The following is a 26,672-nucleotide window of genomic DNA, read 5'->3' on the forward strand; positions in this document are numbered from 1 at the left end:
CCTTAAGGAAACCTATTCTTCTCCCTCGTTACGCTTCTGCTCTTAACATACCTGTGGAATTTCTTAGGATTTTCCTTTATCTTGTCTGTCAGAGCTATCTTGTATCTTCCCGATTCGCCTTTTAAGTGTACTCCTTAAGAGTACACTACATTTCTTCGATTAAAAAAAAGATACAGGACCTTCGGCCCATCGAGTCTGCACATTAACATTATCCCCCACACTAGGGACAATTTACACTAATACCAAGCCAATTTACCAACATACCTGTACGTCTTTGGAGTGTGGGAGGAAACCGAAGATCTCAGAGAAAACCCATGTGGTCACGGGGAGAATGTACAAACTCCATACAGACAGCACCCGTAGTCGGGATCGAACCTGGGTCTCCGGCGTTGCAAGCGCTGTAAGGCAACAACTCTACTGCTGTACCATCGCGCCGCCCAAGGGATTGGCTTAATGTGAGCAGCCAATGCCCTACATATGCCTCCTCCTTTTTTTCTGACTGGAGGCTCAAAATCATTCATTATCCAGGGTTCCCCAAACCTGCCAGCCTTGCCCTTCATTTGAACAGGAACATGCTGAACTCATCCAATCTGCTCTTTAAAAGCTCCAACGACATCCCATTTTTAGTAAACAGTAAGTTGTAGGATCTGAGGAAGGCTCTCGACTCAAAACACTCACCTATTCCTTTTCTCCAGAGATGCTGCCTGACCCGTTAAGTTATTCCAGCATTTTGTGTCTATCTTCGGTGTAAAGCAGCATCTGCAGTAGTTCACAGGTGTTCCTGTCTACTACCTTCAAAATTGGCCCAGCTCCAATGTAGGATTTGAATTTGTGCACCAGTCCTATGTTTTTCAGTAATTATTTTAAAACTAAACAAATAATACTCAGTGGTCCCAAAAATGTTTCCGTTCTGACGTTTCATTAGCTGCCAGGCCTCGTTCCCTGGTAGGAGGCCCAATATTGGGATTGGTACTGATTAACTGTGGGCTGTGTGTTTGGAGAGGTTCTCCACTCTTGGACAGGTGTGATGTCCTATTTTCTTCAGTAAGTGTGGCTTCCCTCCTGCTGTTGCAGATGGAGCCCCCACTCCTGTCCACCCTGTGTCCCGCAGATCCATTCTCACACTCCGCAGAGAACAAGGATCCTTGGTCCTCACCTTTCACCCTACTCAGCCTCCACATCCAACACATCATTCGCCAACATTTCCACCACTTTCAATGTGATCTATCACCTGCCACGTCTTCCCATCCCCACCGCTTTCTGCTCAGATCACCTCCTCCGCAACACCTTGGTTTGCTCATCCCTTCCCACCTAAACCCCCTCCTCACGCACTTTCCCCTGCAATCACAGGAGATGTAACACAAGTCTCTGCATCACTTCACTCACCTCCATCCAGGGACCACAACAGCCCTTCCAGGGTGACAGAGGTCTCCCCTGCACTTTTTCCATCTATTTCATTCTGTGCTCTCGATGTGGCCTCCTCTACATTGGCAAGACCTTGTACAGATCAGGCGACTGTTATGTCAAAACACTTGCAGTCTGTCTGCCAAGGATTGCTGGATCATTTTAAACATTTGAACTCCCCTTCCCACACCAACCTTTCTGTCGTTGGCTTTCAATGTGGGAATCACCTCTATGTAGAGTCTGCACTTTGGGAAATAAAAATCCCAGGCACCTGGTCCCCGAATCTTCCTTGACCTCTCATGTTGGACAAATCTGCGAGTTAACTGAAGATAAGACACAAAATGCTTGAGTAACTCAGCGGGACAGACAGTATCTCTGGAGAGAAGGAATGCATTAGCACACAGACCCAGCTCTTGCCTTCACCCTCACAGCCCAGCTAGAAAGTTGTGCTTTTGCTTCGACAAGCACTTTAACTTTCTACAGATCGAATGGGCAGCACAGTGGCACAGCTAGAGAAGCTACTGCCTCACAGTGTGAGAGACTGATCAAACCTGACCTCAGGTGCGATCCGTGTGGAGTTTGCACGTTCTCCCTGTGACAGCGTGGGTTTCCTCCGGTTTCTTCCCACAAACGTGCAGGTTTGCAGGATAATTGGCCTCTGCAAATTGCACATAAGGTGTAGGGAGTGGATGGGGAAGTCAGGTAACATAGAATATTGTCAACAGGTTATCAATGATCAGCAAGGATTCCATGCCAAAGGGCCTGCTTCAAGTTGTTTCACTAAACTAAATACTCTCAACCCATTGATCAAATACTGAGCACAATCTTTGAATGGAAGCTCAAGGCTGTTAGGATGTTTCTTTAAACAATATCGATAAAGATCATTTTGAAAGTAAGGATACCTGCAAAAACAGCTGCGATCTATTCCTATGTTGTTGGTAATGTTCAGCTATCGCTGCAGAAAAGAAGATACTGTTGCTTCATCACAAACATTGGTAAATATGGTAGGCAGGGAGAATTGCTCATTGCAGAAATTGGTGCCTTGCAAAGTATAACTAATGCCCACAATCTAATAAACAGTAATACTTGAATGTGTAGGGAGGAACTGCAGATGCTAGTCATCACTGAAGATAAGACACAAAATGCTGGATTAACTAAGTGGGATAGGCAGCATCTCTGGAGAGAAGGAATAGGTGACATTTTGGGTCGAGACTCTTCTTCAGAGTGAATTCAAGTAGCCTATTTTGCACAACAGGATAAAAATAAAGAGCCAATATAAGTAATATAACTGCGTGCTTTAATTGTATACACAGTAAAGCAATATATAATACAATAGTAAGGCATATATTGTGTGGAATTTGATATGTGGTGATTATGAAGGAAAATATACTTTACAAAACAATTAGTATTGTATTGAAGATGTTAATGTAATGTATAATGCAATATATTATGATGATATTTGAATAACAAACAATACTGGTTAAAATGACATAACATGCCATAGTGATAATTATGCACCAAATTATGCTGATTACTTCCATTGTCAAATACATTCAGGTCATACAAAGTGAACTCAAATGCTTCATGATATTTTTTTAAGTAATTCAGATATTGCATCTGTTTTTTTTGACTCACCCCAAAAACTAATATTCTATTTAATGAAATCACAACTGAGAACACAGTTGCTGCAAGCAAATACCTATTTTAGCAGCAACATCTGTGGTAAACTAACCCTTAATTTGTACCTTATTTAAATGGATTAGAAAACGGATGACACCTTAAAAAAGTCGATTTGAGGGTGCATTAGAAAGATAATGTAACTCCAAACAGCCACAAATGGTCTTGAAAATTACTGCCAATGTGGAAGAGGCTTTGTATGTGATTGGTTTCAGAAATCCATTGGCAAATTCTATGCATCTAACTCATGAGTCGAAGAATTCCTGTTTCAAACGACAACTAAAATGGTGGTAAAATTTAGCCAAAACAAAACAATGAGGTAGAATTAACATGATTGTTATAGACTTTTTTTTGTAGATAAAGGTATCTAATGCCAAACAAAGAAGATCTCTCCAATAAATGATGAGTATACTCGAATGATGGAGATTTCTTGGGAGATGCAGCAATTCATTCCTGGCATTTCATTCAAAAGATGGAGTCGTCAGGTAAAGAGTTTTGGTTCTGCTATGTGCTACAATATTTTCACTGATTGAGAAGAAAAATAAAGATTAACACTGATCGTGAATATCTTTTCTTATTTGATTATAGCTGAAATGTTGCAAAGACAAACGCATTACCTCCTACTATTTCAAAATTGTCTTGTTCTCGGGATGGGGGATTATAAACAATAAAATTATGTATTATTCGTTAGAAAGCACCCTTTTAGTGAACAATCTTCATTATTGTTACAAATTTAACAATCCGAAACACGTTCCATACAAAGAAATGGCAAGGTATGTAGCTACCAAGATTTTATATGTTTTCACTCTTTTTTTTTTGTACAATTGCATAGAACTGTAAAACCTGCCATTGTTAACAAAACAATAACAGACTTAGGAAACTACTGAAATCTACAGTATATTACCACTACCTTTCACAAAAAAATAGATGTTTTCTTTTTTTTAGCTTGTAAACCTGTACGGTTCAATCCATTTATATTTTGTATGAACATATAAAAATCATGCTTGACATCTGAAGCCAATGTTGTTATAAAGCACATCTGGTTACTCTGCCACCTCATCATCCGTCATGACCGTCACCAAGGTTTCCATTGCTCGGCCAAGATCGTCCACCATATGGAAGAGGCTGCCTACATTGTTACCTGCAGAGGATTAAGAAAGCAGAGATGATTACCAGCGTCATTGTCCAAGACCCTTGGAGTATGGGGAGGGTGGGGAAGTACAAGGTTGAGCAGATTATGGTTTTGCCACGCCAGCAGGAAAGCAGATGAGTGCAATTTATTTTATAACTATGCAAGAAATCATGATGTATTTTGCAAAGATGTGAACTGATGTGATGAACTATGATAATTAGTTTGCCAATACCTTTCAGTTTGGCTGAACGCGCATGGAATAAAGTAACATTTAATTTCTAGAAGCAGTAACAAGGAACTGCAGATGCTGGTTTACTAAAAAAAGACACAAAGTGCTGGAGTAAAAAATGTGGGTGAGGCAGCATCGCCAGAGGATCTGGATGGGCGATGTTTCAGGTCAGGATCCTTCTTCAGACTGAAGAAGTCTGATCAAGGGTCCTGACCCAATAACACATCACCTGTCCATGTTCTCCAGGGATGCTGCTTGACCCGCTGAGGTACTCCAGCACTTTGTCTCTTTTGAACATTTAATTTCACCAGGTTTGGTTTATCACATGATCTGAATTGAAATATTTTCAAAGACCTGCAAAAATAGTGAACTGCAAGGGATAATAACATCATGATTTTTAAATCTTAATTTTTTTTAAAGAATATTAATAAAATACATTATCTCACAGGCTTTCAAACATTGCTTATCGTTTTGTGAAATATTATGGTTATGAGTACATTGATCAAACATCAAAGCTGTGCATTCAAACACACGTTGGTAGTGCAGTTCTAGTAACCTTATTAAGACTCAATTAAGTCGCACTTTTGTGGGCACTGTGATGCTTGTTGAAAATTCATTCTTGGGCATTGTTGCCAAGGTCAGCATTAATCTCCAATTATTCCCTGAAGTGAGAGGTTTCCCATGTTATATCATGCGGTCAGTGTGAAAAAACATTCAAGGCTAGTTACGGAGTCACAGAATAACCAAACAAGCCATGGATAGCAAGCATCCTTCCCTTCAGAACATAGGTGCATCAAATAAGATTTTTACAAAATGAATTGGCCACTATTATTGATACAAGCTTATTTGTCCAAAGTTATTTAACTACCTGAATTTCAATACTTCAGCAGCCATGGTGTAATTCATCCCTATCCTCTGGATCAAAATCCAGGCCTCCGGTTACCAGTTCAATAACTTAATTGGCAGCACCCAGTGAGATGGCTAATCCTGCCTCTGACATAGGCACCCCAAGTAATACCAACTTCAATTCCCTGAGGTTATGTCATCAGTCTCATCATTGACTCCATTTACACTTCATGTTGCCTCGGCAAGGCCATCAGCATAATCAGGACATGCTGTCATTCCTTCTTCACCCCTCTCCCATCAGGCAAGCGGTACAATAGTGTGAAAAGGCACACCTCCAGATTTAGGGACAGTTTTTTCCCAGCTGTTATCAAGCAACTGAACCATCTCATCAACAACTAGAGAGTGGTCCTCAGGTACCATCTACCCCATCAGAGATCCTCAGACTATATTTAGTTGGACATTATCTTGCACTAAATGTTATTCTCTTTATCATGTATCTGCACACTGTGGATGGCTCGATTGTGAACATGTATAGACTTTCCGCTGACTGGTTAGCACGCAACCAAATCTTTTCACTGTACCTCAGTACACATGACAATAAACTAAACGAGTGTTGCACCCACTGAACAAATCATATCTGTTGTCAGTGACATGGAACCATGAAACATATCCTGCATCTGCTGCCCAGTAATCTACACACTGACCCTCAGGTGCAAGAGGATGTCACTGCGCAACTTATCTATTATGATTTTCTCCATTTTTTATATTGTAATATAACTAGTTATATTTTAGAAACAAATGGCACTTAATTAAACTGCTAACTCAAAGCAATTTTTGCTGAGAGTGTTTTATACAATACCCTTACATCAACCAAAATGTTTCTGCAGATGGAATAGATTTGATTGTTAAAGCTGCCTGTGTTGTCAAATAATCTATCCATTGCCACATTGCATGTGATGATCAGGGCAATCCTAATGCTGCAATGAATCGCAAAGGCAGCAATCACAAGAAATGAGAATGAAACGCCTGAAGAATAAAAGTCAGCAATTCAACACTAATGCCTGAACAATTTCAGTTTTCCCAGTTATTGCTTGGTTCAACTTTTGCATCCCTTGTATTAAACATTCATCTTTAATAATAGTGAACACAAACTTTGCATTCAAACTGGTATTGCATTACTCTGAGGAAATCTACCTGAAGCTAAGCAGTTCACACATAACAGTAAGGACGGGTTAATATTAAAAGCATGACAATCAGATAAATTTTTTTTTTAAAAGAGTATTCTCGTTGTTAAAGATTTTACTCAAGATATTTTATACTCACACCAACCTTTCCGCGATAATTGAATAAAAGAACCTCACACTTTAGAAAATAAAAATTGTTCAATACAATAAAACCTGAAGATTAACCAGCGATTATTTAAAAAAGTAAATTGAGCGGTTATTTTTTTGATAAACTAATATTTTCGCCAAAAAAAAAGTTTTTCTCACTTAAAACACAAAATGGTTAACTAGCATTTAGTATGGAACTATAGCACTGCAAATAATACAATTTTAAATAATTAATAATAAAGGCAGAAATTAGTTTTGTTGATGCCGTATGGTATTCCGTACAGCACACAGGAAGCAGGCTACAGAAGAGACTTGTGTAGGAAGGAACTGCAGATGCTGGTTTAAACCGAAAATGGACACAAAATGATGGAGTAACTCAGCGGGATAGGCGGCATCTCAGGATAGAAGGAATGGATGACATTTCGAGTTGATACCCTTCTTCAGAATTCTGAAACGCCACCCATTCCTCCTATCCAGAGATGCTGCCTGTCCCGCTGAGTTACTCCAGCATTTTGTGTCTATCTACAGAAGGGACTTGTTGGGGACAGATAACTACCCCGTGAGACATCCTACAAAATGGCGTCAGGCAGTAAATATTTGGATGGGTGATGACTCATAATTAAAAGGTACAGTCACCATATTTTGCAGTGTAGGAAGGAACTGCAGACGATGGTTTACAACGAAGATAGACACAAAAAGCTGGAGTAACTCAGCGGGTCAGGCAGCTTCTCTGGAGAACAGGAATAGGTGACGTTTTGGGTCAAGGCCAACTTTCTTGTGTCGACCCTCTGCTGCAGTCTGACTTCCCAACTTGCAAATAAACTTCAACTATCTTAACAGGATGCATTATACATCCCTCCCAGAAGCTAATTTGGGTAACTATTGATGTTAGCCCCACATGAATGACGATGAATGGGACGACAGATGACGCAATGGGCTAAGTGTTCGGCTGGCAACCGGAAAGTAGCCGGTTCGAATCCCGCTTGGAGTGCATACTGTCGTTGTGTCCTTGGGCAAGACACTTCACCCACCTTTGCCTGTGTGTGAATGTGTGTGAGTGATTGGTGGTGGTCGGAGGGGCCGTAGGCGCAGATTGGCAGCCACGCTTCCGTCAGTCTGCCCCAGGGCAGCTGTGGCTACAGAAGTAGCTTACCACCACCGAGTGTGACTGAGGAGTGAATGAATAATGCGATGTAAAGCGCCTTGAGTATTAGAAAGGCGCTATAAAAATCCCATCCATTATTATTATTATTATGAATTAAAAAATAAATGAACGAAATAAGCTGCACACAGTCACAAAACCTGAGCCATCACTAAGATAGAATTACTTATATAATTATAAGTATAAAAAAATAAGCATGTTAGGACAACCAGTGATTTGTTGCTATCATTTAGGCAGTATTTTTAAAAGCTGAATCACTGCATCAACAAACTCATAGCGCAGTCCAGTACTTATTAGTAGTAATATCAGACAGCAAGTGTGAAATGCACATCAAAATATATCTGCTGCAGGTGCCAGAAACGAATGGAAGAAGCAAACATGCCCAAGCAGCATTACTGTGCCAGTGAGTTTGTCTCACCAACCTCTTTCACTTTCTTTCCAGGGGCATCCCTCCCTTTAGGTGATGAGATGAAAGGAAAGGGAGAAAAGAAGAAACAACAACAGTCGATGAATGTCGACACTGAGAGTTAAACATTTTCATGCAAACAACTGGGTATGAAAATGAAGACGCACAGTTTGAAACTGTCTCAGGACGAGTATCATTACGTGCTAAATAAATATTTTGTACAGTAATTCCTGTATAAACACATTGAAATTAAATTGCATTGGATGTCAACCAATATTCAGAAAGTGCAGATCTCAGCTGAAGGTTAGTGTTTCTCAACGTTTTAATCCCACCTTTGTACTGCAATCAGATGCTGGCATGAGGTCTGAAGTAGACCTATTAGCCGTTTGAGCCTACAAGTTTTCCACAAAGATAATTAACACTTAGGATCACCCCGACTGTGGAATACCCAATATACTAACCATAACCTACCATTTTATGAGTACTCTTTTCACCATAATCTGATTTCTGGTCCTATAAACTTTGCATTCTTTGGTGAGATAATTTTGCAAATTGAACTTGGACAAAGCTGGCAACAATATAATTTCACTGGCCACCAAGAGTCATATTTGGATATTTACATTGGTCTTGCAATTTGCAACTAAAAATGGTGCTCATTCTGCCGTGATTAATGACTGGTAATTATTTTACCAAAGCTCATATTTTAAGTGGCTGCTCACACATTGCAGCATCCAAGTTCCTCACTTAGTTTAGTTAGGTTTAGAGATACAGCGCAAAAACAGACCATTTGGTCCACAGTGTCCGCTCCGACCAGTGATCGCTGTACACTAACACCATCCCACACACTCTAGGGACAACTTATTTTCCAATTATACCAAGCCAAATAGCCTACAAACCTGAGGTAGACAAAAATGCTGGAGAAACTCAGCGGGTGAGGTAGCATCTATGGAGTGAAGGAAATAGGCAACGTTTCGGGCCAAAACTCTTCTTCAGACTGATGTGAGGGTGGGGGGGGGGGGGAAGAAGAAAGGAAGAGGTGGAGCCAGAGGGCTGAGGGAGAGATGAGAAGGGGAGGAGATAGTAAGGACCACCTGAAATTAGAGAAGTCAATGTTCATACCGCTGGGGTGCAAACTGCCCAAGCGAAATATGAGGTGTTGCTCCTCCAATTTACGGTGTTCCTCACTCTGGCCATGGAGGAGGCCCAGGACAGAAACTCCATACAGACAACATCCACAGTCAGGATAAAATCCGGTTTTCTGGTGCTGTGAGGCAGCAACTCTACTGCTGCGCCACCGTGCCGCCCTTAGCATTTATACAAAACGATTTACTTGATCTCAGATACTATTTGTATGCAACCTGCTTTGATTTAGAATCAAGCATTAATTAAAACGATCAAATCTATAAAAATAATATTCAAATGTAATTTTTTGAAGGAAGTTGATCTATTATGCCATAATCTAATCAGTATTGTGGCTGGCTATCTCACTCATATCATAGCTACATAACACTTGTTGCAATTTCACCATCTGGTTAAAAAAAGTTAATAATTCAAAACATGTCTTATCCAATAAATAATAGGAACAATTAGTTGTGGCTCTTGATCAATGATAGATCATGACGATATCAGATTGTTGCAGTCTCAAGACCAGGAGGCAATACTTGTGAAGCAAACGTCACAGGACTACATCTCACTTGTCTCCAAGTTTGACTAAACTAATACCAGTTTTTGCCATCACATCCTCAAGTCTTGATAGTCATTTGATTGTAACACATTGTGATAACAAATGATTTCATCTACAATAAGAAGAGAAGTAATCTTCAAGGTAGCACGATCCCCAATATCTTCAGTTCCTGAAGCACAAATTAGTGATTTACTTTTATTCTCTGTTACTGCTTTCAAACTCAAGTAATATAGTTAGATCTCATTCTCAAAAAATGGATTGACATCACGGAGAGAATTCTTCTTCGGATATATTTACAAAGGTCATCAATCCCAGTAAAATAATTTAAGGGAGGATCCTGGAAAGAGGGTACACGTTAGTGATTCCATTTTCCATACCCAAAGTCTGAACCTCTATGGATGTGGGTGTGAAATGGGAAGCACGGAATGTGCTTTGTCAGCATAAAACATTTGCCAATGATAAGAATGGGGCCCTCCAGCATAACGACAATTGGAATTAGAGGATCCTTTTTAAAACCTCATTGCTAATCGTTGGGGTAATAATTGGACCAGCCTGTTTGTGATTCTTCAGGTACGGTGAAAGGCAAGGTTAATGAAAGGTAAGGTTGAAAGTTAAAATCCCGTCTCTGTAGCAGAAGCAATTTAGTTTTTTAGTTTGGCGATCGAGCGAGGAACCATGCCCTTTCGCCCACCGAGGTCCCACCCACCAGCGATCCCTGCACATTAACACACACTAGGGACAATTTTCACTTATACCAAGTATACAAACCCAAGCCAATTAACCTACAAACCTGTACATCTTTGGAGTGTGGGAGGAAACCAAAGATCGCGGCGAAAACCCACGCAGTCACGGGGAGCACATACAAACTCCGTATAGGCAGCACCCGCAGTCGGGATCGAACCTGGGTCTTCTACCGCTGCGCCACCGTGCCGCCCAAATACATCTCAATTCTGTCGGCATTGTAATCGCAACCACCCTGTAATTTCCAGCAGCCAGCTTGAATACTTTCCTCTCACTGAAAGCTGCAGGCTTGAGGCAGGTGACCTGCCAATGGATAAGCATGCTCGTGATGAACATGCAATCAGTGTTGGCAACTGTGTGATTATTCAGGGCAGGTCCTGGAGCCAATTCCTATCTATCGTTTGGTACTTGCTTTGCACATGTGAACACTCTATAAACCCAAATTTCTAGTTTCTATCGCATTACTTTATAATTTCATTATAGTGAACAATTCTGCACCTTTCAATCAGCGAACAGGTACTTTTTCACCTGCTTACCTGCATACTTATCTCCTTTGCAGCATTCTCAGTAATCCCACTTTAATTTAGCAACCAAGGATATTTAATCTAGAAATCTAGTCACCAATGTGATCAATTTTAATCGTCATTAATTTTCTTAGTGATTTTACAAATCCAGTTCTGAAATCAAATTGATCAAACCAACCTAAAACGTATTCGTAGATTCTGGTTTTCCAAGCAAAATTTTATATTTGCAAAATACGTAGAGAAAAAGCAAAAAATACCAATATTAGGCTGTGGGCCGAGCATCAAAAATGTGTCTAGAAATAGGATTTCGTGACCCAAGTCATCAAACTACATGAAATTTTCACATATTGTGTAATTTTTAAAATATAAATCACCCCTGAAACTCGATATGAAGAAGACTTGCACATTTTTATTAAATTAGAGAAAAACCGGAAAAATGTCGGGTATTTTTTAGTCCAATCAAAGCACATTTCACATTGAGTTGTCTGCCAGTTGGCCAATCACGCGCTTTGTTTCAGGCTAGCACACAACATGGCTGAGGGGGCTTCACAGATGCCTGTTTTACTGGAGATTCCGATTTGTTGTGCTGTGGAATAAATGTCGTGGAAACTTGCAGCAGGTTAATTGTATTTAGTGGGAAAAGCATTAAAAAGGCTGAAGAAAGTGCTGTGAAGTGGATTAAAGTGCAAGAAAGCCTTCAAAGTCCCTGCTGATGTGCTGGAACACAAAGAAGGCCCCCAGGGACCAACTCTAACTAAAAGGTACAAAGTCTGAATTTATGAAAATCTATCTGTATGGACTTTAATTAATTTAATTGCACCATTTTATAATGTGAATAAATTCATCATTCATTCATTCATTCATTCATTCATTCATTCATTCCTTATTCATTCCTTATTCATTCATTCATTCATTCATTCATTCATTCATTCATTCATTCACTCACTCATGAAATTAAGGGCCTAAACTATAACATAGTCAATTAAACATTGGCACTAATGCCAGCCTGTTGTAGAGTAATAAGTCTTTAGCAGCTAATCTCGGAGCTGCCTGTGAAAACTTACCGGGAAAAAGTGCTCCGACCGCGGGGCCTAGGTACTCGCGGTAAAGTGAAGCCGAGGTCTCAATTAATAAGCGGCCGATTCGCGATCGCGGAGCCGCGGATCATCTCCGCGGGCGGGGGGAGGGGGCGGGGGGGGAGGAGGCTGTACATAGTGCCGTCTGTAGCGGTCGTTTTCAGACCCTGATAACGGGAGAAAAACGGAGGGATATCGATCGCTCTTTACCGCGAGTACCTAGGCCCCGCGATCGGAGCACTTTTTCCCGGTAAGTTTTCGCAGGCAGCTCCGAGATTAGCTGTTAAAGACTTATTACTCTACAACAAGCCGGCATTAGTGACAATGTTTAATTGACTATGTTATAGTTTATGCCCTTAATTTCATGAATGAATGAATGAGTGAGTGAATGAATGAATGAATGAATAAGGAATGATTTCTTGCACTTTAATCCACTTCACAGCACTATCTTCAGCCTTTTTAATGCTTTTCCCACTAAATACAATTAACCTGCTGCAAGTTTCCACGACATTTATTCCACAGAACAACAAATCGGAATCTCCAGTAAAACAGGCATCTGTGAAGCCCCCTCAGCCATGTTGTGTGCTAGCCTGAAACAAAGCGCGTGATTGGCCAACTGGCAGACAACTCAATGTTAAATGTGCTTTGATTGGACTAAAAAATACCCGACATTTTTCCGTTTTTTCTCTAATTTAATAAAAATGTGCAAGTCTTCTTCATATCGAGTTTCAGGGGTGATTTATATACATTTTTTTACACAATATGTGAACATTTCATGTAGTTTGGTGACTTAGGTCACGAAACTGCAGAATAAAGCTCCTCGGCCCACAGCCTATATCCTTTCAAAGAAAAATTGCGTAATTAAGAAGCAATTTCTCATTTTTGATCAGTGAAAATGTGTGTATTTGCATTTGTCTGAACAACTTTTCTAACACCAAAAAAATTATCATGTAGGCACACAATTTGCCAACCTGCATGCTTATTTTCTCAAAATTCAAACTAAATGACTTATTCAGACAAATGCAGAAGTGCATCCCGCTGCCATTCATGAAGAGAGCGCCAGTTAATGGAAGGGAAATTGGATCGCAACTGCTTTCATCAAAAATGGACCTATAGAGTAGATAAAACGTGCACCTAACTGGTCCCTCTGTGAAACAAGTTTACTTTCATGAAAGAAGACATACTAAACCTTTTGCGGAAAATATTCCGTCCCCTGCAGCAAAACCACTCACCACCTCATAAATCATTCGGAAGGAGGTAGCCTGCAATGTGGTGTCAGCTCTTTTGCATGGATTGAACAGCTGCCCTAATTCATTACACAACACAAGAGGCAGCATGGAACAACAGTAGAGCAGCTCTCTGGGGAAGCCGTACAGAATTACCTTGGGGAATATTATTGGTATCTAGTTATTTCAGATACTCAGTCCCCTCCACCCATCATCTCAATGAATGATATTAAAATGATTGACAATACCAAGAATAACAATCGAATAAAGCCACTGCTGCCGCTAACAGTTTTATATTTATATGGAGGTCGACATTTTAATGATCAATTTAAAAAACACCTGGTTCCATTTCCTTTGCAGGTGTTCTTGGTTAATGCACACATCTAAAATTCCTTTTATGTTCTCTTAATGATGGTTTTCATTACATATATTATTAATTGTATGGAAAAAATATCGACCAGTGTGCAACAAGAGGAGATCAATGTTTTCAGTGGTATATTTTATTGGCTTTTCATTTTCAGTTTTAATATTTTATTGGCTTTTCAGTGTTATATTCTAGTACCTTTACATTTTTTTCTGCTGGTAAGTTCTCAGTGTGGTGTGGTACATAGTTCAGGGAGACTCCATGTTTGATGCCTGGTCCACAAGTTAACAAACTATTCTTGCTGCTCTTTGTTGAGGGAAAGCAGCAAAAGCTAGAATCACAGCTTCTGATTGCCATTCAATGGGGATGGGGTGGGGGGGGGGTATTTATTTGTAGTTGGAAACCAAATTTATAGTTAAGTAGCCAAGTGACATTCATGCAAATAATCGCTCATCGATGCTAAAAACAAATCTCATTGAATCCTGAGATCCTTGCTTTACGCCACGCATCGACATATACTGCTCTCGACCCCTTGCTCCAACTGCACTGGCTCACTCTCATCTCAAAGCTGCCGTCGTCCACAGTTCCAATTCATTCTCTGCCACCTTCAATGCTGCACAAGATGACTTTTTGTCCTTTTTATGTCAAAGATGGCACACGCCAACAGCTCCATGCTAATCTCCCTCCCCACCATTTCTTCTAACTTCACCTCTCCCCCCAGTCTTGCCCTTGGCCATAGTTTTACCATCACTTCTGAATGATCAGTACTCAACAGAAGCCTTAGCTTCATTCCCCCCTATATCATCCTCCAAATTCATTCTGAGCATTGAGCACTTATTTTGATTCCATCTTTGTGCCTATTTCTTGGGACAGGAGTCTTCACTCCAGACTGCAGACCTTCCTCTTGTCTTCAAAATCCTCAATCTACCAGGATCAATCCCTCCAGCCTCACCCCTTGTCTCAATCTATTTGTTGCCAACCACTGGCAGGAGACGGACTGCATTGATTTTTACAATCCTCTCATGCACTCTAATCTACCACCCTGAGAACATGCAACGCTCCATTCACCCTGAGCCAACTTGGACATCCGCCACCAAAACCTGCAGACAAGGTTGATAATCTTGCAACATGACCTCCATCTTGCAGAGACCAAGCACCAGCTGCCAGATACATGCTCATACCTTCAACTGGGCCATGACCCTACCAATGAGCATCAGGCCACTGGTGTCCAACAGTCATGGACTTTATTCTGTCGGGAGATCTTCCCACCACAGCTTCCAACACCGCACTACCGGTTTTTATCTTTGCCCACAATCAGAACTGACCAGGCAGACTTGCTGCTTCACCCGGATCTGTCCCGCTGAACTCTTCTCCTCCAACATTGACCCCGTTCTTTCTAACCAGGTCCAGTCCCTGCCCACTTACATTTACGACACTTCGGATGCCCTCTGCCACCTTAAACATTTACAGATCCCTGATCCTAATCTGGTTAACCTTCACTGTGTAATTTTTTTGCACCTTTATCGCATATTAGGAGGGTCTCGTGGGCCCTTTGTTCCATACTAGAAGGGAGACCTAATCATCCACTGTCCACCATCGCATTTGCCTGGCTGACTGTCTCCACACATTGAACAATGTCTTCAAAGGTGTAGCGATAAGCACTTACACGGGGCTATATACAGAAATATCTTTGTTTCATCCCTAATCAGGATCAAGGTGCCAACATTTTTCCAAGTCCACGAGCAGCAAGGGTGCCTTCTCCAAAAATGTGTGCACTACTGTGTACGACATTGATAATGTATGAAGTATTTGCACAGTTTTCTAGTTTGTATGGATTTTAAATTCTGAATAAAATTCATTTATAAATGTTTTTTTTAAACTTTCTAAGTTATCAGGTGAGACGATGCATACTTGGCTCATCTTCATGTCTGTATTCTTCATTGGATGGAGAACCAGTGAAATAATTGTAATCTCTAGCTTTTCCTGCAGCTGCTAAAACATTGAAGTAACTCAGTGGGTCAGACAGGAAGAGACCAGGAATAGGTGACATTTCAGGTTGAGACCCTTCTTCAGCCTGAGAATCAGAGGAAAGGGAAACAAGAGATATAAATGCTTTAAAGTCCTTCCATTGGAATGGTGTTGATGCAACGGAGAGGTGGGGAAATTGTGGAGGGCCAAGGAGACAACCTTGTTTGGTGGGGAGCAACAGAGAGCCAAACCCTTCCTGAGTCTGTGGCCATCTTGACAACATTCACTTGGTTCCCTTCTGCTAACAGGAGCTTGAACCACTGTCAAGGTGAAGAGCATGCAAGGATAATCTGCAACCATGTCAACGTTAGAAAATCTACTTACTCCGAGAGCTTGGAAAGGAATTGTTGAGTTGCTCCATTACATCTTCCAATCCAGTGCTGCTACCCTGGGGAGGACTCAACAAATCATCTTCACCTAAAAGAAGAATTGAATTTTTGTTAATGTACCACTGAGAGGATTGCACTGTATTTTTTAAGTAATAGAATCATTATTATACACTTGCTGCCACCGTATGCATTTACAATATGTACAGTAGCAACATACTAGGATAGACACAAAATGCTGGAGTAACTCAGTAAACGCTGGAGTAACTCAGTAAATGCTGGAGTAACACAGTAAATGCTGGAGTAACTCAGTAAATGCTGGAGTAACACAGTAAATGCTGGAGTAACAGGCAGCATCTCTGGAGAGAAGGAATGGGTGACGTTAAGGGTCAAGACCCTTCTTCAGACTGAAGGTCCTACACGTTAATACTAGGATAACTGGAAGTGCAAGAAAATCATCAACAATATATAACCTAAATAACAAGGAGAAAAATAGGATATTTTAATAACAAATATGGGCAGAAGGTCATATTCCATGGATGTTAAAATGGTGGAATCCTGGGTAGACTAAATGGTGATAAACTAGTTTCCTTGAGTTTAGATTTACAGCGCGGGAACAGGCTCTTTGAACAGGTCCGCACCGACCAGCGATCCCCGCACATAAACACTACCCTATACACACAAGGGACAATTTTACATTTATACCAAACCAATTAACTCACAAAACTGTCCGTCTTCGGAGTGTGGGAGGAAACCGAAGATCTTGGAGAAAACCCACGCGGTCACGGGAGAACTTACAAACTCCGTACAGACAAGCAATTTCAGTCGGGATCGCCTGGGTCTCTGGCGCTGTAAGCGCTGCATGGCGACTACTCGATCGCTGTGCCACCGTGCCGACCTGTGTTTTAAGATGTCAGCAACCCATCGTTTTGTCAACAAAAATAAACTGCTGGAAGTAAACACTTCACGGGCATCTGTGGTGACAAAGCACTGGTTGACATTTCCGGTCAAGATCCTATATCAGGCCCGAAAGAGTAGAGGGAAGCTAGTCGATGTATTGAAGCGAGAGGGAGGAGTGCATTTGGTTCCACTGTGGTATTGGAGAGGGCCAAGGACAGATAAGTCCGTGTGGGAATGGAAAGTGGAGTTAAAAGTGACGTGCAACTGGAAGCTGAAGATGGCTGCAGCAAATGATCTGTAAAGCAGTTGCCTGGTCAACACTTGATCATTCTAAAGTAGAGGAGGCACATTCAGACACCAAATGCAATGGAGCAGACTGTAGCAGGTGCGCATGAACCTCTGCCTCTCTTAGCAGGGTTAATTGGCTTCCTGGATCATGGTGAGGGAGGCGATGTAGGTTCCCGTGTTGCATCTTGCATTGCTGCAGGAGATAGTGCCAGTGGACAGGGATAGTGCCAGTGGTGGGAAAGGATAAATGGACCAAGGAAGTCATGGAGAGAGAATTCCCTGCAGAAAGCAAAAATGTTGTGTTGGAAGCTACCCAAATGATATGAACATTTAATTCACCAATTTTACAACCCAAGCTTACACCTCAAAGGCATGATCATGGAATACTTCCCTCCTCAACTCTCTTTTTTTGTGCCCCCCTCAAACGCAAACATTTCTCCCATTATCCCATCCCTCTTTTCAGCCCACCCTCCTAAGTCCCTTCCACCTACATCCCTCCCTTTGGCTTCACGTTTCATTTGATTTCTCTTCTTATCTGACATTCTTCTGTCTCCTTTTCATCTCTGCCAATAAAATCCCTCACCAGCATCCACTTACCAATTGTGAGGTCTTATCTTGCCCCCACCTGCTATTCAGCTCCCCTCTCCCCCCCTTACTACAATCAGTCTGGAGAAGGGTACTGATCTGAATCATCACCTATACATTCCTTCCACAGATGCCACCTAACCCGCTGAGTTACTTCAACACTTTGTATTTCATTTAAGACACAGAAATTCGATTGATTGATTGAAAGATACAGTTTGGTAGCAGGCCCGCCAGTCCATCGAGTCGACTCAGACCACGAGTTCTATGTTATCCCACTCCCTACAGATGGGGTGGGGGGCAATTAACAGAGCACGATTAATTGACCAACCTGCATGTCTTTGTAATGTGGGTGGAAACCAGAGCACCCAGAGAAAACCCACATGGTCACAGGGAGAACATACAAACTCCACACTGACAGCACTCAAGGTCAGGATCATACTCGAGTCTCTGGCGCTGTGTGGCAACAAATCGACTGCTGAGCTGCTGTACTGTGAGAATGGAGCAAGTTGCACAGACTGAAGACCTTTGCATTCCTCATTCATGAAATTCTGATCTTTTGCTTGTTTCCTGTTTAAGGACAAACAAACAGCATGTGCGGGAGCATTTGGTCCCACGCTGGGTTTTGGCAAGTCCATACGGCAAGGAAAGGCAGCAATCCAACAGGAGGGATTGTCGACACGGAAATCAAGTTGGAAAGAGAAGAATGGAACCAACAGTGGAATGACAACATCAGAGAACCTGGCCAGTAGATTAGAAATCTCTTACATTTGGATGAAAAGACTGAAGATGGCCATTTTGGTGGCTATCCACTGCATTCCTCATAATTGATGCTGCTGGGATCAGACCCTGGAAATGTCACAAATCCTTTTCCTAGTCCTTAACTCCATGCCTAACAGTGTGTCTGCAACCTTATTACATAGTGGTGCGACTAACAAAATCTCATAAAATTAAATATACACAAGCTAATTTCATACAAAGGCCGTGCTTTTCAAGCAAAATTAAAAAAAATCATCTTGGTCAAATGTACATAATTTATTGCAACTTTGAATTAAGAACACAGGATGTTACTGGAAGCTGCTTGAAGGGCCGAATGGCCTCCTCCTGCACCTATTTTCTATATTTTCTAAGCCATACCAGTTACTGGTTGCACAAAGGACTTTCTTTTGTTTGCATAAATACTGTGCTTATTAATTTATTGCATTTTTGTTTCTTATATATTGTTTATGTACATTTCATTTACAGGCCGGTTATACTGTTGCAACTAAAAATGTAATTGTTGATATATTTAACAATCACACATTCCTGGCAATATTGCCCTGACTCCTGATGCATTATTCATTCGGATCTTTACTGGGGCAGATCACTATTGCATTTGCGACCAACTGGTTTAGAACGAGTGGGATGCAACCAAATACCGAGCGATAAGAGTAACCTGCTTGGATTCTATTAGCAAGTCAGTTTGCTTGAATGATTATCAACCTTGCAGAATATGGACTGTTATAACAAGAGATGAGAAGGAATTTCTTTAGCCAAGGGTGGCGAATCTGTAGAATTCATAAGGTCATAAATGATAGGAGTAGAATTAGGCCATTTGGCCCATCAAATGTACTCCACCATTTAATCATGGCTGATCTATCTCTCCCTCCCCCATTCTCCTGCCTTTCCCCCATAATCTCTGACACCTGTACTAATCAAGAATTGCCTTAAAAATATCCACTGACTTGGCCTCCAGTCTTCTGTGGCAAAGAATTCCACAGATTCACCACCCTCTTACTTAAGACATTTATCCTCGTCTCCTTCCTAAAGGAACGTCCTTTAATTCTGAGGCTATGACATCTAGTCCTGGACTCTCCCACTAGTGGAAACATCCTCTCCCCATCCAAACCTTTCACTATTCAATGTGACAGATGGTGGTGGAGGCTAAGTCATTGGGTATTTTTCAAAGCGGAAGTTGATTGGTTCTTGATTCGTAAGGGTTTCAAAGGTTACAGGGAAAAAGGCAGGAGAATGGGGTTGAGAGGGAAAAATAGATCAGCCATGCTCGACTGGCGAAAGCAGACTCGATGTGCTGAATGGCCTAATTTGCTCCTGTGTCTTATGATTGGCCTGGCTTAGACCGAATTACTAAGTTTGTCACAGTGGCTATATATTTTTCAGTTATCAGCATGGGCGGAAATCGCTTTTAAAACATGGGGGTGGGGGGGGTGGCGCACAACGAGACCTGACATCTAGGACAAGGGTCAAGAACCTACGGCCCATGGGCTGGATCCGGCCGGTAACCCAAAATCATCCAGCCCGCAAGCGTTTTTTTAATTCCCCAATTAGTTTTCGCAAACTGGGAACTGAAGCCAGTCCCGGGACACGCAGGCGACCGGGGCACTGCAGCCAGACCTGGGGCAAGCAAGCCGACCTGGGCACTGCAGCCAGACCTGGGCACTGCAGCCAGACCTGGGGCAAGCGAGCCTACCGGGGCGTGCAGGCAGACTGGTCCTTTGGCCCACCGTGTCTGCGACGACCAGCAATCACCCCGTACACTAGCACCATCTGACGCACTAGGGACAATTTACCGAAGCACCTAACCTACAAACGTGCACATATTTGGAGTGTGGGGCAGGTGAGCCGACCTGGGCACTACAGCCAGACCTGGGGCAGGAGAGCCGACGTGGGGGCCACAGCCAGACCTGGGGCAAGCAAGCCGGCCTGGGACAGGGTGTAGCGCCCAGGTCACAAAACATGGGATTGTCCCCCACCTCTCAAAACATGGGGTGGGGGGGGTGGAACAGACTCCCCCCACCCCCCAGGATTTCCCCCCAGGCCAGCTCGCTTGCTTGCCACTAGTTGTGTCCTGGAGTTGCAATTGACATGAAGCAACTGACATGCAGATTAGAGCCACCTCTGCAAGTGCTTCATGATGTGCAAAACCTCACTCAAACACAACACGTCATCGGGTGACTGAATAAAAGGGGAACAATTCAATTCCCAGTGGAAATAACACATGAGCAAAGACTGTTTGATTAATAAAAACAATTTAAATATCAGATTAACTTTAATTAGATTGCTGAAAATTACACATTGAGACCTCAGGGATTATTGAGCTGTAACATTCTGAGGCTTGTTTGCATTTGAGAGGATTACAAAAAAACCTTTCATTTGCTACCAATAATGAGGCCACAATAATGTGTGGGGTATGCGGGAGAAGGAAAGTTATATTGATCGAGTTTAGTTTATTGTCACGTGTAACGAGGTACAGTGAAAAGCTTATACTGCCTGCTAACCGGTCAGCAGAAAGACACTGCATTACAATAGCTACATTACAAAAGCTGATTACAATAGAACCGTCCGCAGTGTACAGATGCATGGTAAAGGAAATAATGTAAATCACGTTTATATGAGATATACTGGCTCACTGGCTGAGATACTACTACAATCTCAATCAACAATGAACAACTGATGAGTCATATCAAATATTGTGAAACGGTATTGCTCCCCACTTATTCATCTGCCATACATCTTTACAGCGTGCGAATGAGCTGGCAAATATTGAGATATTTAACAACCAAGGCTCCTAGATAACAAGCATGTGTTTGCAACTTCACTGTAGCCAATTTAAAAGCAATTTACTGTGTGTACATATTTTTGTGTGTGCGAGCTGCAAAGAGCATTCCAGAGCTGGGTTATCTAATCAACAGTGTCTGAGGTTATAAAGGACTGCAGATGCTGGATTTCTTCCCTCCTTTCCTCCTTTCTCTCCATCTTAAAAACTTCAAGGTCCGTATTTCCAATTCCAATGAAAGGTCACGGATCTGGGAAGAGAACGTGGATAGGTGATGCTTCTGGTCCGTTACCTTCTTCAGACTGACCCTTTTCCAGTTTTTCCTATATTGAATTTGGGCCCGGACCCGAAACGTCACCTATCCATGTTCTCCTGAGATGATGCCTGACTTGCTGAGTTACTCCAGCACTTTATGTCTTAAAATATTTAGAAGGTGGAGATAGATATGTATTTGAAAGATCAAGGAATTGAGGGTTCTGGGAAATCAGACATAAAAGAGAAGTTGAGGTCAACATAGATGAGCCATGTTTATATTTAGTGGTGGGGCAGGGTAGAGTGATAAAGCAGACCACTTCCAAGACTGTTTCCCTGTGTTCTAGATTCAATGATTCAACAGCACTTTGTCACATGTACTGATGTACAGTCAAATTCATTTTTGTTAACAGTTCAGTACAAGTATCACTGCACATATGCACTTGGATACATCTCAGATAAGCCTCTCATATGCAATACAAGTGCATAGTAGTACACTGTGGCAGTATACAGAGTTGCCAGATTTAGTGCCATTTTCAATTCCCAGTTGTTGCAAGTGTAGGGTTCTTGGACTGAGACTGAGAAGGCCAACATGCCCACCACGATTGCGTTTCTTTGTGTCTCTCCCCGCCCCCAACCCAACCCAGTTTCTGTCCTGCCCCTGTAAAATCAGAAGGAGCGAGTTGAAGGCACATGGGGGGGGGGGGGGGGGGGGGGGGGTCAAGCACAACGTCTTGGCATCCCAACTAAATAAAAGCAGCAAACTTTAGGGTTAAAAGTCTCAACCATGTGCCACTGAAAAGATCCAACAAATAAATACCAGCAGGGAGCTGACAAATGTAATCTGGATGCATGACTAAATGAACTCTCTGTTATGCAAGATCTTTTATGGAATCCCAGTAGAAACATTTTTCTGCCTGATGTTTTATGACTAATGATCATCTGAAAGATCTGCACATTTTCAAAACGTTGAGCTACAGTAACACTGAATACATTTTCTATTTTACAACCTCAGCACAGCAGCAGCATGCATCTCTGCACCGGCAGCAACTTCTGCATAAGCTGGCATTAGGAATCATTTAATATTGTCAATTTAAAAAACATTATTTTTCCACGATCTCCGATTTGTGAAATGCAAGCTACATCGGCTGGTCTAGCACTGACCTGCAAGGTCCATGTAAAAGGTGAGTAGGGGTCATGTTTGCAACCTTCTTCACTTGCTTGGGTTTGCAACACATTCAACACCTCACTGAGGTGGGAAACTCACCAACAAAATCCAAAAACTGCAATTTGAGCACAGTAGTTCTCAAAGACTCTTTCTCTGCATAAACAAAAGAGGCCTGAGCGTGTGAGACGTGACTCACTGTGGAGGCCAGAGAAGGAGACCATGCACACTAAAGAGCGCCTGACTTGGTGAGGAAACTGGGCAAATCCAGTAACAGGCTGTGAGTTGGGAAGCAGGTTTCATGCTCGAGTTCAGAAGAAGAACTGGATAGGAGATCTGCACAGTTGGTTAGTATCAGCAATATCAGGGGAGCTCAGCACTTTGCATTTAGTCAGAGTGTGGTGAATCCGTGGAATTCGTTGCCACAGAAGGCTTTGGAGGCCAAGTCAATGGGTATTTTTAAGGCAGAGATAGACACGATTCTTGATTAGTACATGTGTCAGGGGTTATGGGGAGCAGGCAGGAGAATGGGGTTCGGAGGAAGAGATAGATCAGCCATGATTGAATGACGGAGTAGACGATGGGCCGAATGGCCCAATCCTGCTCCTATCACTTATGATAAGGATCAATTCATGTATCTGAATTTTACTGATCAACATATCAAAATCAAGAGTTCGGCTGAGGTCATTTGTGATCAACTTTGTGGCACATCTCTCATTCTGCTGTGACTAATCACAGACTGCAGAGTAATTAGTACTCACCAGATTCTAGCAAGTACGTGCGCAAAGTCACGTTAGAAACACCATAGATTACTGAATGGCATGGACCCGAGTCTCTGTTCTGCATCCACAGCACACAGGAAAAATCTTGTGTGTCTTTTACAGGAAAAATCCTCTGGATGGACTTTGTGGTATGCATTGTAAATCTACAGATAACGATTTGTAAAATCATTCATTACAGTAGCAGGAAATCAGCAGTGCAGTACAATTTCCTCTACTGATTGATAACTCCCTCTTCTCTGAAACTTTGAAATTGGTTCCAAGAAGACTCTTCAGTTCTCAGCCCTCCCAGCTTTGTAAGTACTGTGCAAATGCACTGTATTAACGTGGCCTCAAGAGAAAACCATGCACAAAAACCTCAGCAAAATATAAGGCCTTCGGTCCTGTTAATCATCACAAAGCTTTGTAATTTTATAGTTAATTAAAAAAATCAGGGATGATTTTTAAACAATCATTTATGTCATGTTCCCCCTCAAAATCAATCCTCTTGATCAATTTTCTGCTCTGCGTTGGTCAATTATTCAGCTCAACCTTAATTATCTTTTGAAAGAAGAGCAATCCTCCTCTTCATGAAGAAACAGTAGAGATACGCAGGCAGGGAGAAGCAGAAAGGATTAATATTGAATTAACCAGCAGTACATTCCTTGCTCGCAAATATGTGGGAGTACAGGAGCATGGCTCCAGAAATAAGAGGGTTAAGAAGGAGAGAGTTGCTTTGATTTAATATTTTCTTTCAATCGTACCATTTCCACTCTTCAGGTTACTTTTGTGTTGGAAAGGATACAACGCAGAAACAGGCCCTTTGCCCCACAGAATCCGCGCCAACCAGCGATCAGCCCGAACACCAGCACTATCCTCCGCACTAGGGACAATTTACAATTTTTACCAAAGTCAATTAACCTACAAACCTGTATGTCTTTCGAGTGTGAGGGGAAACAGGAAAACCCGAAGAAAATCAACGTGGTCACGAGGAGAATGTACAAACTCCGTACTGACAGCACTCATAGTCAGGATCGAACCCGTCTCTATGGCGCTGTGAGGCAGCAACTCTATTTATGTTAATATGTAACTACAACCACAAATGTAGTGAATTGTGACCTCCCAACTACAGATGATGCAAAACTCTCCATCAATAGGACACAGCTGAGAGAGGCCAAATTTGTGGTGACATACAAGAAGAATAAAAAGGCAACTGCCAACAGGCTTTAAATGTAATTCTGCTGGCCCAACTAGAAGTGAAAGAAGCTTAACACTAAATGCTGGAGTAACTCAGTGGGACAGGCAGCATCACTGGAGAGAAGGAATGGGTGACGTTTCGGGATGAGAATCTGAACTTCAGACTCAGTGTAAGAAGCTCTCTCCTCTCTGAGTAACTCAACATTGCACACGATAGTGTTTGCTCAATAAGGATGACTGTGTCTCAAGTAAATTTATTCTCTTTCATAAAAAATTACAGAACTAACATTTTGGTGATGACAATGGGGTGGGAGATTGCAACCTTCCCGTGGTCCACACTGTGTCGACAAGTGCAATCAACCTGGCGTGCACAAACAGAAGATCAAACAGAACAAGTTGTATTACAACTTTAGGCTGTGCACGCCATACGCAAGAAGAAGAAGGCGTGCCAATAATGGTTTGACTGTAATGGATTATATTAATTTATTTGCAGGGTTTTACCCGACACATGAAAGAAAACTTTTGCCTGCAGGTCACACTGCTCCCTTGCTGTTTTGCTGAGCCTGCATTTTGAATGCTGAAGCTTTATAATAAAATAAAGAATATAATGGCAAATAGCCAGTCGGAAATAACTTAAGATCTCATTACTTTAAGAATCAATGAAAATTAATTTCTATAGATCAGTGAACTACAAAGCAACTTAAATACTAATTTTTCATAAATTTGTTTCACATCAATGGCACAAAATGCAAGTATTGAATTCGGATATCACCTTCAGATTCACCTCAGCCCAGTTTTGATATCTGCACTGGACTTTTGTTAGAATAGTCAAACTGATAAAGAAAACCTCACTTGAGTAAGCACAACCCCTGATCTTTGAAATTCACGCTGGTCAACATTGAAGCACGACCAAGGAATACATCTTGAGATTATGAACTATTTGCTATTGTTCCTTATTCAGCCCTCAATATCTCCTGCTATTCTCAAAACAACTCCTGAACTTCACAGCAATAATATTTGCAGAGAGATATGGAGGGAGTCGACGTGAGCAAAGCCCCTCCTCAAATGTTTAGTAAGCCAGAAATCTGAATGGACTTGGCCCCTATTATCATTTTCATACCTGTGAGAAGGTGGTGAGGGGCAAAAGCAGGAAGTAACTTGACAATCGAGAAATACTGCATGGTAGAAGGTTCAGCACAGCTTCTGGATGATGATTGAGGATCGAGAGAAGAAATACCTTTGCAGAAGACTTGTTTGAGAAGCTGGGAGAATGCTCCTCATCCACTTAGTTGAGGAAAAAAACACCTGAAAACCAGCTTCATTGGACTGCTACTGGTCACATTATTTCCCAAACCAGCCCTGGGAAATCAAGATGGTCAACACTGGAATTGACTCATGACTTTAGCTGCATTGATTATAAAGAGGTACCCTGGCTTTTGGGAGAGGAGGGTGAAGGTTGTTTTTGATATAGCACACAAGTCGTCTCGGTATAAGTGCCAGCTGGGGCATACATTTAGGTTAGGTTGCAATACATGACAGTGGCGATGGCAAAATTATACGTGTTCCAAGATGAGACTTCCATTGACTCAATCTGGAGCCAATAATGAGCTGCTACATTTGACACAAAAAATATTTCATTTAAGATTTCACTTCCTCCAGCCACTCTTTAATTTAAAAAAAAGCCTCCATGAAGTCTTGTCGATTTTTAGAACATTTCTAAGCATAATTCAATTGGAGTTCTAAAATGTGACAAACACCTTCAATTAAATTAGCTCAAATATTTCCAAAATAGTTTATCATGTTAAATATCCTCCCTGT

The 26,672-nt window shown here is 41.7% G+C and overlaps 1 protein-coding gene across 15 annotated transcripts in view; it reads right to left on the reverse strand.

The window, feature by feature from the left end:
- Positions 1-2,680: 2,680 nt before the first annotated feature.
- Positions 2,681-26,672, reverse strand: part of dmd (dystrophin) — a 1,663,772-nt gene continuing 1,639,780 nt past the window's right edge. For 12 of the 15 annotated variants that reach the window (XM_033033201.1, XM_033033203.1, XM_033033205.1 and 9 more), the window contains 2 exons: positions 16,155-16,247; positions 2,681-4,222 (listed from right to left, as the gene is read on the reverse strand). In XM_033033201.1, the coding sequence (XP_032889092.1) occupies positions 4,125-4,222; positions 16,155-16,247 (191 nt within the window). In that variant the 3' untranslated portion in view covers positions 2,681-4,124. Of the gene's footprint in view, positions 4,223-8,203; positions 8,236-16,154; positions 16,248-26,672 lie in introns of all 15 variants that reach the window. The other 3 variants (XM_033033209.1, XM_033033198.1, XM_033033207.1) reach the window with 1 other exon arrangement.

The sequence above is a fragment of the Amblyraja radiata genome, chromosome 14 (assembly GCF_010909765.2).
Source record: "Amblyraja radiata isolate CabotCenter1 chromosome 14, sAmbRad1.1.pri, whole genome shotgun sequence".
Classification (NCBI taxonomy): domain Eukaryota; kingdom Metazoa; phylum Chordata; class Chondrichthyes; order Rajiformes; family Rajidae; genus Amblyraja; species Amblyraja radiata.